This window comes from Chenopodium album, chromosome 3 (genome assembly GCF_948465745.1).
Source record: "Chenopodium album chromosome 3, dcCheAlbu1.1, whole genome shotgun sequence".
Lineage (NCBI taxonomy): Eukaryota > Viridiplantae > Streptophyta > Magnoliopsida > Caryophyllales > Amaranthaceae > Chenopodium > Chenopodium album.
In genome coordinates, this window is record NC_137836.1 from 12653465 (window position 1) to 12672174 (window position 18710).

The 18710-nt window shown below is 34.3% G+C and overlaps 1 protein-coding gene across 1 annotated transcript; it reads left to right on the top strand.

Annotated features, from left to right (window-relative positions):
* Positions 1 to 3143: 3143 nt before the first annotated feature.
* Positions 3144 to 6031, top strand: LOC145611662 (protein RGF1 INDUCIBLE TRANSCRIPTION FACTOR 1-like). The gene is made up of 3 exons (XM_081667016.1): positions 3144 to 3801; positions 3983 to 4198; positions 5514 to 6031. The coding sequence occupies exons 1-3, from the start codon at positions 3628 to 3630 to the stop codon at positions 5748 to 5750; spliced, it is 627 nt and encodes a 208-aa protein (XP_081523142.1). The 5' UTR covers positions 3144 to 3627; the 3' UTR covers positions 5751 to 6031.
* The last annotated feature ends 12679 nt before the right edge of the window (positions 6032 to 18710 follow it).

Sequence of the window (18710 nt, forward strand, 5' to 3'; positions counted from 1 at the left end):
ATGGTGTCCTGCACATACACATAACTGGTCGGAATCCAAGGCAAAGGGTGGTCCCAACACCCGGAGACGGCACTCCCAGTCCTAGACTCAGCCGTCCCTGGTGATCGGCTGGACTCTAACCTAGGCTGTGCCGTGTGTGTTGGTGATGCATCCATTTATTGCAAGAAATATGTACAAGCGGTGAAAAAAGAAAAGAGCTGAGAGAGACAGAGACGGTACCTTAGGATTTGATATCCGAAGGAAGGCAGGTCCGGCTGGGTCGTCGAAGAACAAACTTTCTTACTCGCGTCTGACTCAAACGGATGACTTCTGCTCTCTCAAAGTTTTTCTCTCTAGGAAATTTTTGTAAACGTACAAAATTATGAGGGTAAAACGGCTATATATAGAGGGTAAATATGGGGGCATTTCCGTAATTTACTCGGAAGGTGAACGATTATTCTTTAACGGTAAAATTACCGCAAACCGGAGCGTGACATGTGTCACAGATGCCACGTGGCGTGCCACGTCACATCTGTGAGGGGCAAATGTTTAGGGTAATTTTACCCCGCCACGTGGTCCAATCAGAGGATGACACGTGTCAGCCTCAGGATGGCCCAAAGTGGACCAATCCCTGCTTGACACGTGTCACTCCAGAAATAAAGGGAAAATGGCGGCCTTCAGGCCCAAATCCTGAGGACGCCACAAAACGGCGTAGCCCACCAATGATTAGGGTTCTGTAACCTAATCAGGGGCACAATTTCCAAAGACCCTATAAATAGGGGGATGTCCCTCATTTTGAGGGCACGTTTTATCATTTATTACACATTTACTCTTTTATAGAGACATCTCCTGAGCTTGGAATCCGAGCAGATCCCTACCTAAACTTCCGCATCTTTTTCTCCCTTCAAGTTTCTAACTTGTGCGTCGGAGGCGGAGCACCACCCAACTAGTGTCTCCGTTTGTTTTGCAGGTACAGCTCATCCCGGATCAGTCTTCGTGTCGTAACTCTCCCGAGGGACAAAAACACCTAAAACAGTGGTCATATTATATGGTTAGCCACATATAAGAATCTAATATATATATATATATATATATATATATATATATATATATATATATATATATATATAAAGGGGAGTTTTTCCCCGAGTTTTTAGAGAGCCACGTAGGATTTAATTTTCTTAGTGCGCCATGTAGGATTATAAATTTAAGTTGTAGCTAATTAAATAAGAGATTATTAATTTCTTTTACAATTAAATAATTCAAATGTCATGTAAGCAAAATTGACAAATGAGATACTAAAGTTTAGATTAGTTAAATACAAAATATTATCTTTTGAGATTAGGAATTTTATCGAATATTTTAAAGCTTATATAATAACAAAAATCACATAAATATGAAAAATATTTTTTAAGAAAAATACTAACAAACCGTGCATCGCACGGGCTTCATCTAGTTAATTTTAATTATAAAGTTTCATAATATCAACTATTCACAAAGTCTTATATGTGGCTAGCCACATGGTGTAATTGCTTCACATAATCACATATAGGGGTGAAAGTAATTCGGATTAAAACCGAACCGAACCGAAAACCAAACCGAATTAGTAATTCGGTTTGGATTTTTTTTTTGAATTCGTATTGGAAAAATTAAAGAATATGGATTACCGATTGGATTCGGTTTGGGGTTTAAAAAAACCGAAAATCAAATTACTAACTGAATTTCAACCCAATACTTGTAGCCCATTTTCTTTTTCAAATTATCCAACCACTTTCCATTTTCATATATAAACTTAAAAAAAAAAACTAATTCTCAACTCTCCTTTTCTCAATATTTTACTCTCTCACAAAAATGTAGTTAACAAGAAATGATTGTAGGAATTTTTTGGGTGAAGTTCGAGTTTCAGGTTTGAATTTTGCAAAAGAAGGGAACAAATTTCGGTTTGGATTGGATTCTAATTTGAAAACCGAATTAATTCGGTTTGGATTGGATTGGATTCGATCGAATCTTAATTCGGTTTGGATTTGGATTGAGATTTCCGAAACCGAATTAATTCGGATTGGATTCGGTTTTGGCTATAATCCAAACCGCAAACCGAACTTTCACCCCTAATCACATACAAGACAATTAATTAAGGAATAGGGGTCGGGGTTACAATGATGAGCAAATGGGTTACCTTAACGCGTATGTAGGTTACTTAAATGTGATATAGGGGTTTCAAAAAAAAAAAAGATGTTTAAAACAAAAGAATAGGAGTTACTTGAATAAAAAAATGAAGCTACTTATTTCTAAATTACTTGAATTCATTCGTATAATGAATTCGGGTTACTTTTATGAACAACATGAAGTTACTCTTATAAAAAATTGAGGTTACTCATACATATAAATGAAGATTACCATTATAAATTAATGTGGTCAAATCGTGTGGCTAGCTACATACAAGACTTAGGGCCTGTTCTCTTACGTTGAAATTTAGTTTAGTTTAGTTCAGTTCAGTTCTGTTCAGCTCAGTTCAGTTCAGTTCAGTTCAGTTCAGTTCAGTTCAGTTAAGCTCCTAATTTCCTTCTCTTATAAAATATTCATTTCAGTTCAGTTCGGTTCAGTTCAGTTCAGTTCAACTCAATTCAGTTCAGTTCAGTTCAGTCCAGTTCAGTTCAGTTCAGTTCAGCTGAGTTCAGTAAATGAGAACAGACCCTTACCCTCAACTATTATATTTATTGTACTTCGTATATCTATAAGTTTACGTCAGTACATTAACATGTGTGTTAAGTTGATTATTTCATTTATTTTTGAATAAAATAGGTTAACATAAAACTGATCAAATCTCATAAAGCAACATTGTATTTATTTCATTGATCATAACTTGTAAGTAACACTACATCAACAACATTAAAAAAAACCGATAAAATTCTTAAACTAGTCGATCATTATCTTCCATAGAAACAATCCAAATCCAATGATATAGGAATCATAATTATGGAGAAGAGAAAGAGAAAGAGAATAGTTTAAAAATGCCCATACGTTGGCTAAACCCACTCCCCTCAAATCCTTCCCAAATGCCAACGCAAAGAAAAGATCCAAAAAGTAGCGTAAGTGCCAAACTCATTCACATTTTCTCTCTCCTCCTATCTCCATCAAACGGTTGACACTACACTTCATCCACCACACTCAATCTCAACCGTTGATTTCCCAATTACCTCCATTCCTTTGTTTCATGACCCTTTGTCCCCTTGTATGAGGCGTTGCTTTGTTGTTGAATTTTAAGTTGCAGTTTGTTTAAGTCTCCTTTAATTTTCCTTTATTTTCTCTCTGTAAATTTAATGATAATTCCCCTATTAATTTTTGAGAATCCAAACACACCTTTTCTTTTCCTTTTTCCTCATTTTTATTGTTCTCTTTCCCTCCAATTATACTTAGCTCTCTCTTATAATGGTAATGCCAATCATTCACCTAAACACACCTTTTCTTTTTACTTCTTTATTCTTGTTATTATTATTTTTATTATCTTAATTATTGAATGTACAATCTCACATTTATATACACACATTTCATTGTATACATACATTTAGCTAAATAATAAAAAGATTTACACCCACCTCAAATTTTATTCATTCCCATAATCTCATATTTTCATCATCAGCGGCAGCAATGTCAATCCCTCCATGGTTAGAGCCAATGCTAGGCACTACATTCTTCCACATTTGCCGACTCCACGGCGACGCCGCTAGGAGCGAATGTAACATGTTTTGTTTGGACTGCCATTGTGATGCTTTCTGCTACTATTGCCGATCATCCCGGCATAAGGATCATCAAGTCATCCAGGTTAGTTTCTTTTTACGAATTCATTATTATTTTAATTAATAAAAATGTGACTATTAATTACGGACAGAGAGCCAGGGCGGGGTCACCCCCTCACCCTACTCCTATCCCATTATTATGGGTATGATAATACTGAATACGATAATGTTGTTAATTTATAAATGTATAAATGATTTTGTAATAGATAAGGCGATCGTCGTACCACGATGTAGTAAGAGTAGGAGATGTACAGAAGATGATGGACATAAATGGAGTACAAACGTATGTCATTAACAGTGCGAGAGTAATGTTTCTAAATCAAAGGCCTCAACCTAAAGCTGGTAAAGGTGTTGCTCATTTGTGTGAGATTTGTGGGAGAAGTCTTTTAGACCCTTTTCGCTTTTGCTCTTTGGGTTGCAAGGTATAATTATTTTTTACTCCATTCTTTAAAAAAAAAAAAAAAAAAAAAATCTTTGCACATAATTAAGTGAATGAAGTTTTTTTCAAGTCCTTTTTAATTTTATTGTTGCAATTTTTTTTAAAAAAAATATAAATATAATAACTATTTGTACTCAAGTATATGGTAATTAATTAATTATTGTCTTGAAAAATCTTAGCCCGAAATTAATTATTCCGTACATTTTATTTTATAGAGAAGCTGAAGAGAATTATTTTCTTTTATATTGACATTCTCATTGTAGTAATTATAAAGGGGGGGGGGGGGGGGTTTAAATTAGGATAATACTTGAATTAAAAAAAAAAGTTGTATATCACATTCATGATATCATACGATTGTGAAATTCAATTAAATTTTTATAAAATGTATAATTAGTTAATTAATTATTAAATAATGTTGATTAAAATGTAATATTGACAACCCATCTAATGGTGATGATCTCATGCCCACATGGATCATGAAATAAATGACCCACATGATGCAAGTCTTTAAAAGGGAAATGAAAAAAAAGGAGGAAATAAAAAGATAAATCACCATCATATATAATAAGTTGATTGGAGTATTATTATGTATAAAGTTCACCATTGATGATCATTAACAATCCTCACATGCATTGTCACACCATTGCTATCTCCATCATGCAACCTAACCAAATAAGAAATACTTATTATATTTAACATTGTTAACGTAAAGTTGAGTTTCTCTACATTTTTGGAATTTCTTTTTTAGTACTTGTGTGTTTGCTTGCCTTGGCTATTTTTGATGTGTTACAACTTATTATGTCATATCAAGTGGTAATTAGTTATGAACAAATTCTTGCTAACACTACAAATTTTACATTTTCTTATAAATTCTTATTTACATTTTTAAGTAACCCCATTTTAGGGCTCTCCCATATAATAACCATGATTTATGCTCCATTTTTTCAAGCTCTCCCGTTTTCTTTAGCTTATGCTATATACTATTTCTCAGTCACTTACAGTCTATTCTATTTTGACAACAGTCACTATCTCACAAGAAAAAGTTAAAACAAGAATAACTTTTAAAGATAAAAGAAGAAAAATGGTGTATTATACAACCACCCTAGCAACTTAAGATGGGTGGTTATACTAATTGGATATGTATTGATCAATAATGTTCGATATTTCAAATGATTACTCCAATAATATAATCCACCTAATGTGTGACCTTGTCCTTGATAGATCTTATTGTTTATTGCTTAAATTTAATATGATTATGTTTTTAATATTTTAATTTTGATGAATTGAAATGGTTTTAGCTTGTAGGAGTGAGAAGGAATGGAAATGCAAGCTTTGCTATAGAAGGGAACAATAATAAAGGTGAAGTAGGAATATCAATGACAATGAATAGTAATACAAATACTTCAAGTAGGAGAGAAAGAGAAGCTTTGCGTGAAGGCTCACAACAAGACATTTACCCGCCCACGCTGCCTCCACCTCCTTCTAATTCAAGAAGAAGAAAAGGAATTCCTCACCGAGCACCTTTTAAGTCTTGATTTATTACTTAATTAATTAATTAATTAATTAATTAATTTAACCTTGTTAATTAATCATTTACCTACTACTAATTATGCTTTTATTTCTACCCTTTTTCATCTTCTTTTTGTGTTTATATCATAATTGTGAAAAAATAAACCATTCTTATTATTGACCGGGGTGCAAAATGTAAAATTGTATTTTGCACCAACTTATAATTTTACCATAGAAATTGTTGTAAATTGAGGAATTATTACTTGGGATTTAATTTGGAATGTAAATGTTGTGTTATGGCTACAAATCTTATTTATATAGAATGTTAAGGATAATTAAAGATTATAGACTATGAGGTATTGAGAAGAGGAGAAATTTGATTTGTTTTACCTTAGTTTCAACATTTTCTTTATTTTTTTTTTTCAAATTCAATTAATAGCGGGCACACTTAGATGATGCCATACGACATATACATTACACGTGTCACGGAAAATCAAGTACATTCTTATCTCTCATTGTATTATATTCACACGCCGCTTCAGTATACACATGTATTGTTGATATATTTAGTATATAATCTATGTGATATCTTTTCTTTTTTTCATCATTTATTGCAAAATTAGGCTTTTTTTTACAAGACAAATTTCGTATAGGTTATATCTTATATGACTAATAGATAGAGACTAATATGAATATAACATCAACATATTAATGAGTGGTGAAGAAAAAATTGTCTATCACTTGTGCAATTTCTTAAATATGGATCAAATACCTTATACTAGCGACTATAGAATAAAAACTATATTCAATAGGATAATTAAAGACTATGGTAACCCCTCACCCAATCTTGAAGAGAAATTTAATCACAAATACTCGGATACACTTAGATACTGCTAAAGTTATGCATACATAACATTCGTTCCACATGAAGTATATGTACCCATTGTGTGTTATGCAAGCAATGTTTGAGCATACAAATGCTTGAGTGCATAATTGAATAGATATTGTATCTTTATTATTCTTTTGTCATTTTAGTTTCTATATATAATTCTTATGATTAAATTAATAAATTCTCTTACTTTTATATTAACACTAGGTTAAATCCCGTGCCATGTACGGTCATAATTAAACTTTACAACAAAATTTATAAAGAATGGTGTTAATTCAACAAATTTATCCAAAAAAAATATTTGTAACAAAATAATAGTCTCTAATTAAAGATGTTGATGGTCAAAGTTGTGTCTCAACAAATGTGCAAATCCAACCATAACTTATAAAAAAATGGAGGAGTATAAGTATCATGGTAGGTTATAAAATGGAAATTATTAAAATTTGGCAAAAAAAAAAAAAAAAAAAAAAAAGGAAAGAAAAAAAGGTGGGAAAATTTTTTATAGCATCGTGATAAGTGTCACTTTAGGTTCGCTTTTAGTATAGGTTAATTGATTGATGGAGAATTATTGCTTTTTGAAACTTAAGTTAAACTTATTTAAATCTCATGGTACCTTGATAAAATAATTGAATACCATATGTCATTATACATAATTAAAATTTTCCATTTAATAATACACAAAGGATTTATAATGGTTATAAGGTGGACACTTTGAAATTGTTAATAAAAAAAATATAATAAAGTAAAATCCTAATATGAAATCGGGTTCTGTGGTTTCTTAAAAGGGCCCACAACCACATGGGCCGTTTACACTAAAGTCCAATTGCTCTAATTAAGTTGTTTTATTATGCAGTAATTACCCTTTTCAAGGGCTTAATAGACTTTATGATTGTAACCATTTTACAAATTTCCACCAACACCGGCTCTGATTTTCCTCCAATTTTCTGCCTTGCCCCACTACAAATTGGGTGACCCACATATTTTTTTCTAACAAATTTTAGTTAAGGTTTATATTTTTGTGGTATTTATGTTTCATATTCAATTTTTTTTCTTAAGTTAGGTGTAAGTCATGAATGAAAACAATTTGAACTTCTATATACACCTAAATGACCTAATAGGCTAATACCTTTGATAGTAGGATTCTTAAGAAATTATAATAAGCAGTGTTTTAAGAGAGATATGTTGTGTTAGTATTGTTTAAATTATGTTAGTTTTTGTAAATTTGTCTTATCTAATCCTTTCTTAAAGTGTGTGCCTTGAGAAAAAAAATAAATAAATATTTTTTTTTGTTTTAGACATGAGATATATTGCATCATATCATGAAAGATACACAAGACTTTGGATTAACAAAAAAAAAAAAAAAAAAAACACAACAAAAATATTATATATCACATACAAAGCTCATTTAAATACAGAATGTAGGAAATGTTGGTAAAAGTATATTTGATATTTATAATAGGAAAATAAATGTTGGATTTACATAAAGTACAACAAGGCAGTATTTGTGATATGTCGTAAAAAAGTCATTGTTGACATTTTGTAATATTTGTGAAGCTTTATAAATTATACTTTCCCCGTTTTTTATAATTACACAAATTGTCATTTCACGCTTGTCTATGCAATACTTTGACTATTAATATCTTTAATTATATTTAAGAAAAAATTATAAAAATTTGATAACTTAATAGTAGACGTCGAAACGAATCTAACAAGATCCTGCATTACTTTATTTTTTCTTACAGATAAATCACAAAAGATGATCAAAGAAAGTTGTGTGAATAATGTAAATCCAACATGGTGCAATAAATAAATTAAAAAAACGAGGAGGAAGTATAATTTAGGTAAATTAAATTGCACAAAGCCACAAATACCATCCATGTATAAAATTGAAAACGCTTAGTTGTAATTTTCATTATTTAGTTATGCTTTAAAAGTTCATAGGATTATAGGAAAACACATTTAAATGGAGCAATAATGTCAAGGGAAGTTCTTTTCGACCTTTCTTCGAGGGGAGGCCTTTCAAAGGGAGGTTAGTTATGTATGAGTAAATACATAACGAGGAGCATGGGGGTCATTTCACGTAAATGCATTTCTGAATTTAGAGTAGTACCACTGGGTGATCAATTGTATCACTAGATGATTAAATGATATCATTGAACATTTCAGTGGTACTATTTATGTATGTAGTGGTATTATATATTCATTTAGTGGTACTCACTACATGTAGAAATAGTATCACTACATAGTCAATGATACTATCTAAGCTTTCAACGATACATTTAAAAAATGGCCCCACTTACCCATCTCTCTCCTCCTTTCTCTCATCCGGTCATCCCCATATGCTTTTTAATATTTTAGTGTTTGTTATGCATTTGCAAATGCATAACTAACCTCCCTCACTACTTCCTCTCTTCGAGGGATTAAAAGGTTTATTCGTAAAAGCTTTCTTAAAACTGAAAAAGCATAACTTACAACTCATCTATTTTTGTTCTACATCTCTAAAGAAACACACTAATTGCGGTCTTCAATTGTTGGATTCATTTGCTCATTATTTCATTAAGAAATACTATAAGGCCATGTTCTATTCAGCTTAATTACAGTTTAGTTCAGTTTGATTCAATTCTATTCAGTTCAATTTAACTCAGTTCAGCTCCAATCAATTCAATTCAATTCAGTTCAGTTCAGTTCAATTCTTATGCTAATTTATTTGTTTTATATGACTTAGCTATTGATATTGTTTATAACAATTTAGTTTAGGCATGTCTTTGGGCCGATCTTTTTAAAATCATCTTTATATCTAATGATATATATTGCTAATGATAATTAAAGCCAAATCTCATACTTTTTAGTATACTAGGGCAGCCAAAGCAAGCGTTGCGCGCGGGGTGGCCAGCTCTTTCGGCTTAATTTTTCTTGGCTTGTATTTGCACTTGACATAGAGTTAATGGACTGATAAAGGAATATCTCTTTATTGCTTAGCCTTAATTTTTATTAGCTTGTGTTTGCACTTCACATGGAGTCAATCATCTACTGCCGAGGGCCCTTATCTGTAATGTTTTAGGACACTCTAGAAAATGTGATACAACAGGTGCTGCATCCTTATTTAAGTAGTGAAAAAACACAACGCGTACTAACACTTTATATAGGAATTTATGATACTAATATATTTTTTACGCTCGTTAATCTACTTGGAAACAACAAGGACATCATACAACACTATAGGGTATATCACAATACATAGTAGTGGCATTAATGTATAATCATAAATTCCCTTGAATCCCTTCTTGTTTTCTATCCCTTTTCACCGTAGTCAGTTTGGTTTCCTTTCTTCCTAGTACATCTACTTTGACACAATTATAGATTAATTTCATTAGTTTCAATGTCCTTTAAACATAATTATGTGTAGTCGTTAATTTTGACATTCACAAAATATAGAAAAAAAAAAACCCACACAAAACAACAACATTTCGTTATCCAGTGAGTAATGTTGTCATGTAATTAAATCATAACCCCTATTTAATTAAATATAGAAATTTTAAAATTTAAATTTCCATTCGATCTTCATTTAATTTCTAATTAATTGATGAGTGTTAAGAAAAATTACAAATTTACACATGGGGTAAGAAGGTAAACAAACATGTTGAGGGGTTTAGTAGTCCGTGCACTATTCATAAGAACAATCTCATACTTCCAAGGTAGGGATATTACAACAACAACTAACGACAATAATAATAATAATAATAATAATAATAATAATAATAATAATAATAATAATAATAATAATAATAATAATAATAATAATAATAATAGAAATGGTATTGGGATAGGTCAGACGATGAGCACAAAGACATACCGATGTGTGTTATGCTACCGGATGGGTGTTCCATTTTTCTTTGTCTTGAGGCCGTGCTCTGCTTGTTCTCGGGTTTTTACTAGAGATATTTTCGACGATCACGCGGTGTCGTGTACTGGTATTGTGGAAATTAAATATCGGCATAATGTTGTTTGGGATACCCTTGTTGATATTTGCTACAGATTTTGGATTTTAGCAAGAAAAGAAGGTTGGCATAAGGTTGTCTGGAGGGAATGACAGGGCCCTAAGGCCTGCCAATGTGTTACTTTATTCATGGGATTGTGGTCGCGATATATGTGTGGACTTAACAAGGTCTTCTCCTTTGACACAGACAAGACTGTCTGATTTTGTGCCTTGACGGATTGTGGCTGATGCGGCTCATCGGAAGCGGGTTAAATATGAAGCTCGTTGTCAGGCGATTGGATATTGTTTTCATTCCCTTCTCCTTTTATTCGCTTGGCGAATTAAAGAAGGAGGTTGTTGCGTTGCTGAAACGGGTTCAAAGGTTCTCGACGACGCAAGACATTGGGGCTCATGCTGCAGCTTATATCTTCAATAGGGTAGGTTTTGCTATAGCTAAAGGAGTGAGGGACCATATTATATCTCGAGTTCCCACTGATTTATTATAGGTTGTATGACTTTTGTTTATAATAATAATAATAATAATAATAATAATTATAATTGTTCAAATGGTTATAATTTTAGATACACATTTTTTTTGGTTTGTTTTTGTTTCATTTTTTGACAACCATACTTTAGGGAATATTTCAAGAATTACCCCAAACTTGAACCCCACTGTGATCATACACTTAAGCATGGTGGCGTCCAAAGGGAAGGAAGCTAGAGCAAAAGAGTCGCCAACAAGTTTTAGGAACTTGTAAACCGTTCACAGGGTGAAGGTTACACCCCTTAACGATCCAGGAGATCGTTAACTCCAATAGGTCTGGAACCATGACTGGAAGTTTGGGGACGAAGGTACAAATCCAACCTAAAAGAGATTGAACCTGCCCTAATAATAGGCCTCTACTTTTTTCTTCTTGTATTCATATGCGCTTTCTGACTAACATGCAATCAATAGGTTTACCCTAAACCTGTTTAATTTATGTTGGTTGAATATTAATGCACAAACAAACCTATTATTGGCGATCACTTGAATTATAATCATATTTACCCTAACAAGATTATTAACTATCTTATTAAGTGTAATTACAAGTACCAATTCCCTTTAAACATACATAAAAGGCGTGATCAAGCAATAACAATAAACATAAAGCAACATAATAATCATAATCATGTTAAAAAGGAAATTTTGTGTAGAACTATGATCGAGAGTTAGATAGGTCGTTAAGCTACTACCCTAATCAAATTAATCATTTATAATACCTAAACTTACACTAAACTAGTTAGTGGCAATTAAAGGGTCGAACCACGAAGACTAAGTGTATCAATTTGTGCAAATTAGACTAGTAGGAAAGGTTGTGAGATAGAGAGAGATTAAACCAAATACTACTAAGAGCAAATAACTAAAACTAGGGAAAGTGGAATCCAATTACATCAATGCATTCAACAACATCATACAATTAGATGAAAATGACCTCGATTAGGAACATCAACACATTTAACTCACTCTCGCACAATTAATCATGTTAATTATCCTACTAAACTAATTCACTCTCGCGTAACTAGCCTAGCAAAGGTATAGAAGAATTTAGGGCTCTTCAACCAACTCACTCTCGCACAATTAATTAAAAGCACAATTAAGAGCATATAATCGATTAGCTAGAAGGATTTTAATCCATAAAAGCATCATCCATACACAATAATCAAGAAACAATTTCATACTAATCACAATCAATCATTCAATTCATTAATATAACCTTCATCCTATTCCCTAGAATAAGACCTAAGCTAACATAATGAATATAGACATGGAAAACAAGGTAAAATAAGAATAAAACAAGATCAAACAAACAAACTAATTAATCTACTCAAATCAACAAACAAAAAGCAAAAACTAATAATTAAGCAAGGCAATAAAGATGAGAGAAAGTTAGAAAATGCTCATTGAATAAATGAGAAGAAGTTCCACAAAGTTGCTTCTTCCACCTCTCAAAAACTCCATGGAAATCCAAGATTTCTCTCTCTAAAATTACTCCTAAACTAGAGAGAGAAAATCCTAATCTAACCCTAAGAGAGAGAAGCTCTCCTAAAACTAGGGAAAAAGATCTAAAGGAAAAATGAAGTTCTCCCGTACAAAAACAAGGCTCACAAATATAAAGGAAGTCGCGAAAAAACGCTGAACAGGGCTCGCTGTGCCCCTGCGCAAGGTATCTGTGCGCCCGCGCAACATACTGTGCGCCCGCGCCTTTGTGGGTGGGGGCTTGCTGGCTGAGTTGTGCGCCCGCGCGCCTTGGGTGTGCGCCCGCGCAAGAGAGTGTGCACCCGCGCACAGGTCGCACGCAGGCCGCGCAAAACTTTCTGCCTCGATTATGGAATTTTGCCTCTTTTGCGCGGGTTCTGACAGGGCTACGCGCCCGCACACTCCAGTCGCGCGCCCGTGCACATTGTGCGCGCCCTTGCACCTTGCTTTCTTCGATTCTTCTCTCATGCTTCCTTGGCTTCTTCTATGCAATCCAAGACTTTAAATACCTAAGCACAAACACCAAGGGAAGCAATAAGGTATAGGGAACGGTGCAAACATGCAATGAAGGTAAGCATTCAAGAATATACGCGATTTCATTAAAAACACATTGAGACATGTATATGCACGCATTATTTGAACAAAACAACTACAAAACACCAACAAAACAACTACAAAACACCCTAAGACAAGCTAAAACAAGGCATAAACACTATCCTAGGAGTGACATAAATGTCACTCATCAAACTACCCTAAAGATAGGACAATTGTGAACAACTACCCATTTTTTTTATTTGTTTAGAACTACCCACAAGTTTGAAAACATTTGGGTAGCACTACCCATTAACATTTTTCGTCCAATTAAGACGTTATCGGAGCTCACTTTTTTCACTTTTGCCACCCAATTAACTCTCCCAATTTGTATAAAGGTTTTAATTTACCTTAATTAACCTAATTAAGGTTTTAATCATAATTTATTTTAGGGTTCATTAGTGTAGTATTATTTGGGGATTTTAATTTCTAAGGTTTGGGGGTTTAATTGAATTGGGGTTTTTGCTTATTTTAGCATTAATTGACCATTGTAATTGAAAAAAGTAAAAAATTGGGCCAAAATAACGTTTTAATGGGACGAAAAACGTTAGTGGGTAGTGCTACCTAAACTTTTGCAAACTTGCGGGTAGTTCTAAACAAATAAAAAAAAAATGGGTAGTTGTTCACAAATGACCCTATCTTTAAAGTAGTTCTACACAAAATTCCCTAGTAAAAATAATAACAATCATAATTAGCTGTAGGCACCCATTTGTGTCTCCCCAAAATCAAACCCAGTGATGAGTACCTTTCACGTCGAATCATAATCGAATGAAGCGAAAGTGTGGAAAGTTTAGTGTTGCGGAAAGTTTTAATTTCTTTTCTCTTCTCTCTGTTTTTGAAAACCTATTTTAAGAAAACAGAAAATCCAGTTTGGTTGGTCCATGATATGGGTCCAATAGTAGTGTAGTTGGATAGGGCTTGAAAAGACCTTTCCAACGATATATTATAAGCCCAATTCCGATGAATAATGAGGAAGTTATGCCCAAATTCCTGAACTGGGCCCGGTTTGAGCCTTATGTGCGGCCCAATGATCTAGAGGAGGGCCTAATATGAATTTATCATTCCTAATGCAATTAAGAATGGTTTTAGTCTTCTAGATTCTTCTAGAAGGTTCTTTTCATTCCTAATTCAATTATTATTGATAAATTGACTTTTGTTGACTTTTCAGAGTTTTAATTAAAATCAAAGAACATTTTGGAGGAAAAATACGATTTTATCCTCCTATACGGCAATTTCTATCTGATTTTAAGAAAACGCGTGAATTTCTGAGTCAGCGCCAAACGCCAGCTGTAGCGCCTGACGCTACGCTTGGCGCCTGGCGCTAGCCTTAGCGTCTGGCGCCAAGGTTAGCGTTTGGCACTGTAGGGAATATTTCAAGCATTACCCCTAGCTTGAACCCCACTGTGATCATACAATTAAGTACGGTGGCGTCCAAAGGGAAATAAGATAGAGCAAAAGAGTCGCCAACAAGTTTTTTAGGAACTTGTAAACCGTTCACGAGGTGAAGGTTACACCCCTTAACGATCCAAGAGATCGTCAACTCCATAAGGTCTTGAACCAAATAAGGGTTCGGGGATGAAGGTACAAATCCAACCTAAAAGAGATTGAACTTGCCCTAATAATAGGCCTCTACTTTATTCAGATCGTATTCATGTGCGCTTTCTGACTAACATGCAATCAATAGAATTAACCCTAAACCTGTTTATCTATGTTGGTTGAATTTAATGCACAAATAAATCTATTATTGACGATCACTTGAATTATAATCAAATTAACCCTAAAAAAGATTATTAATTATCTTATTAAGCGTGATTACAAGTACCTATTCCCTTTAAACATGCATAAAAGCGTGATCAAGCAATAACAATAAATATCATCAAGCAATATAATAATAATCATCAAAATAATAATTATAATCATAATAATAATAATAATAATATTCATAATCATGTTAAAGCATAATAATAGCAAGATCCTAGGCATGATACTAACAAATTAATAACAAACCCTAGCATGTCACTAAGCAATAAAAATCAAAGCTTTAACCCTAACATGATACTAACAATCATAAATATTAGGAAGAACATAGGAAGCATCATACTAATCATACTTAATATTAAATTTACCCTAGACATGATACTAGGAAGATCAAAACGCCCTAACATAACATTAGGAATCATAATAACAACCTAAGCATGATTTCTATATCAAAAATATCAATAAAACCATTAAAGTACTTACTTTGATGCCTCGTACCTCTTTCTAATAACAAAATACACGCGTTAGTAACTTCAAGGAAAATAATAAACAAAACAACAATTAAATTAAATAATTAAAATAGAGGTTTGGGACCAAACCCTCAGAAATTAAACCTTTCACGTCTAGGGCGAAGGCAACTTCGAATATGGCTAGGTGTTTCTAGATCTAATGAATGCGGAATTTTGTATTTGATAGAAGCTAGTTTAGAAAAGAGAGAGAGAGAGTAACCAAGAGAATCTTGATGAGAGTTGGTGAATGAAAACGGAGTTTTTACGACGTTATTTATAAAGAAAATCAGCCAAAAAGATAAAATATCAAAATAGAGTTCTGGCGCAGAGAAAATCTGATTAGCGCCAACGCTGGCTATTGGCGCTAGACGCCAACATTAGCGCCAGGCGCCAATGCTAGCGCCAGGCGCTACAGCTGGCGTTTGGCGCTGATTTAGAAAATCACGTGTTTTCTTAAAATCAGATAAAATTTGCCGTACAGGAGGATAAAATCGTATTTTTTTCCTCAAAAATACTCTTTGATTTTAATTAAAACTCTGAAAAGTCAACAAAAGTCAATTTATCAATGCTAATTGAATTAGGAATGAAAATGACCTTCTAGAAGAATATAGAAGTCTAAAACCATTCCTAATTGCATTAGGAATGATAAATCTATATTAGGCCCTCCTCTAGATCATTGGGCCGCATATAAGGCTCAAACCGGGCCCAGTTTAGTAAATTGGCCATAACTTCCTCAATATTCATCGGAATTGGGCTTATATTATATCGTTGGAAAGCTCTTGTCAAGCCCCATCCAACTACACTACTATTGGACCCATATCATGGACCAACCAAACTGGATTGGCTGTTTTCTTAAAATAAGTTTTCAAAAACAGAGAGAAGAGAAAAGAAATTAAAACTATCCGCAACACTAAACTTTCCACACTTTTGCTTCATTCGATTATGATTCGACGTGAAAGGTACTCTTCACTGGGTTTGGTTTTGGGGAGACACAAATAGGTGTCTACAGAAGCCCCCACTTTAACTGAGTTTTGAGAAACGCAAGTTTCGAAAACAAAAGTCAAAGTATCGATAGGGACGGAGAATGATTCAGAACGTTCTGCGATCCTAAACCACTCTTGTAACGCCGATACCTGCAAACTAGCGTTAGTCAAATAGATAAAAGAGTTAAGAAACGCGTATCTTGCACCGTCGAGCACACGTCTCTGAAGTAACCGATTTGCTGTTGTATCCTTGTTTTGATGACCTCCTGCCAAGAGAATGCCATCCCGCTTGAAAACCGCTACGCTTGTAACTGCCTCCAATATAGAAGATTGCTTCGCTTGAAACGATCCTCCTCCGCTTTGATAATATTCCACGTCCAAGGGAATACTATCGAAGATTTCTTCGCTTGAAACAATCCTCTTCCGCTATGATAATACTCCACGTCCTAGGGAATACTATCGAAGATAACTTCGCTTGAAATCATCCACTTCCGCTATGATAATACTCCACATCCAAGGGAATACTATCGAAGATAACTTCGCTTGAAATCATCCCCTTCCGCTTTATGACCATCTTCCATGTCTAAGGGAACACGATCGAAGACAACTTCGCCTGAAATCACCTTCAGTTGCTTTTTGACAACTTTCCACAATCTATGGAACGCCATCTTGCTGTTTCGATGTTCACTCGTCTCTAAACATAGAGCTTCTCTTTTTTTTGGATACGTTCACGCGTCTCTGAACAAAAGAGCTTGATGATATGTCCACGCGTCTCTAAACAAAGAGCTTGATAATAGGATGCCCACGCATCTCTGAGCAAAAGAGCTTGAATGATATGCCCATGCGTCTCTGGAGCAAAGAGCTTGAATGATATGCCTACGCGTCTCTGGAGAAAAGAGCTTTGATAATATGTCCACGCGTCTTTGAACAAAGAGATTTTGATTGATATGCCTCCAATTTGCGCTGTGATAGTCTTCGAAAAGATCACTGCTTGTTGATCCTTAATGCTGCTATGCCAGTACATCGGCGCTTTGCTGCTTGTGAACCAGTATGTCGACAATCCTCTTTTATTTGGGAATAGTTGCCAACACAACTCTTGTATGATGTATGACAATCTGATTTAGGGAAAGTTTTCAATGCCACGTAACAATCCTTCCTTGGAAATGTTGCCACGATGAAGCGACAATCCATATCTCGAAAAATTTGCCAAAATCCAATTTTTGGGAAAAGTTGCCAATGCTTCGTAACAATCTGTCATAAGAATTTTGCTATGATCGACAATCCAAATCTTGGAATATAACTCTTGAAAGCAATCCACCTTGGAAATTTGCCAACGCTATGCGACAATCCTTTTAGGAAAATATTGCCACAATTGACAATTCGTGTCTTGGAACATTTGCAAAAAAGAGTCGATCGACAATCCACTTCGGGAAAATTTGCCACTTACTGAAATGAATGACAATCCACGTTGAGGAACTTTGCCGAAATTTATGATGAATAGAGACCTACAACAATCCTTTGGAAAATTTTGCCATAGGGAACTGGGTGTATGACAATCCAATCTTGGAAAACTTGCCAGTGATGACAATCCGAACTTGGAAAAAATTGCCAAACAGAGAAGGAGCACGACAATCCACGCTTGGAAACTTTGCCAGAGATGACAATCCGATCTTGGAAAAATTGTCGTTGAAGAAGATGCACGACAATCCATTTTTGGAAATATTGTCAGTTGGGGATGACAATCCAATTTTGGAAATGTTGTCGTTTAAAAAGAATGCGCGACAATCCATATTTGGAAATATTATCGTTGCTTTTAAACCGATACGTTGGTGCTTGTAATGAGCCAGTGTTTTAGGCGCTTAAGCTAAGTGAGACGATTTTTTTGTCAGGTCAATCACTTACTACGATTGTAATCGAGCCGACTACTAATCATGTCAATTTGCTTATAGGGGCTAACTAGCGTACCAAGGAACCCGAAATTGCTGTACGAGGTCGAAATAACCGTCCTGAGAGGCTTCGAGCTCTGTCGCTGCTGAAATATCTCTAGCGCCGCAATTTTGCTCTGTCGCCGGACGCTGGGATCTAGCGCCAGGCGCTAAAAGCTATTGCCAGACGCTAGATGTTTTCGTCTTCCGCTGGGGTAGGGTCTTCCCTATTCTGTTGCACCTGTATTTATTTTTGACTATAGAACTTTGCTAACCTCTTTAATCATCTTAGGGTTGACCTTTTGCTTGACTCATTGACTTGACATGACTCAAGGTAT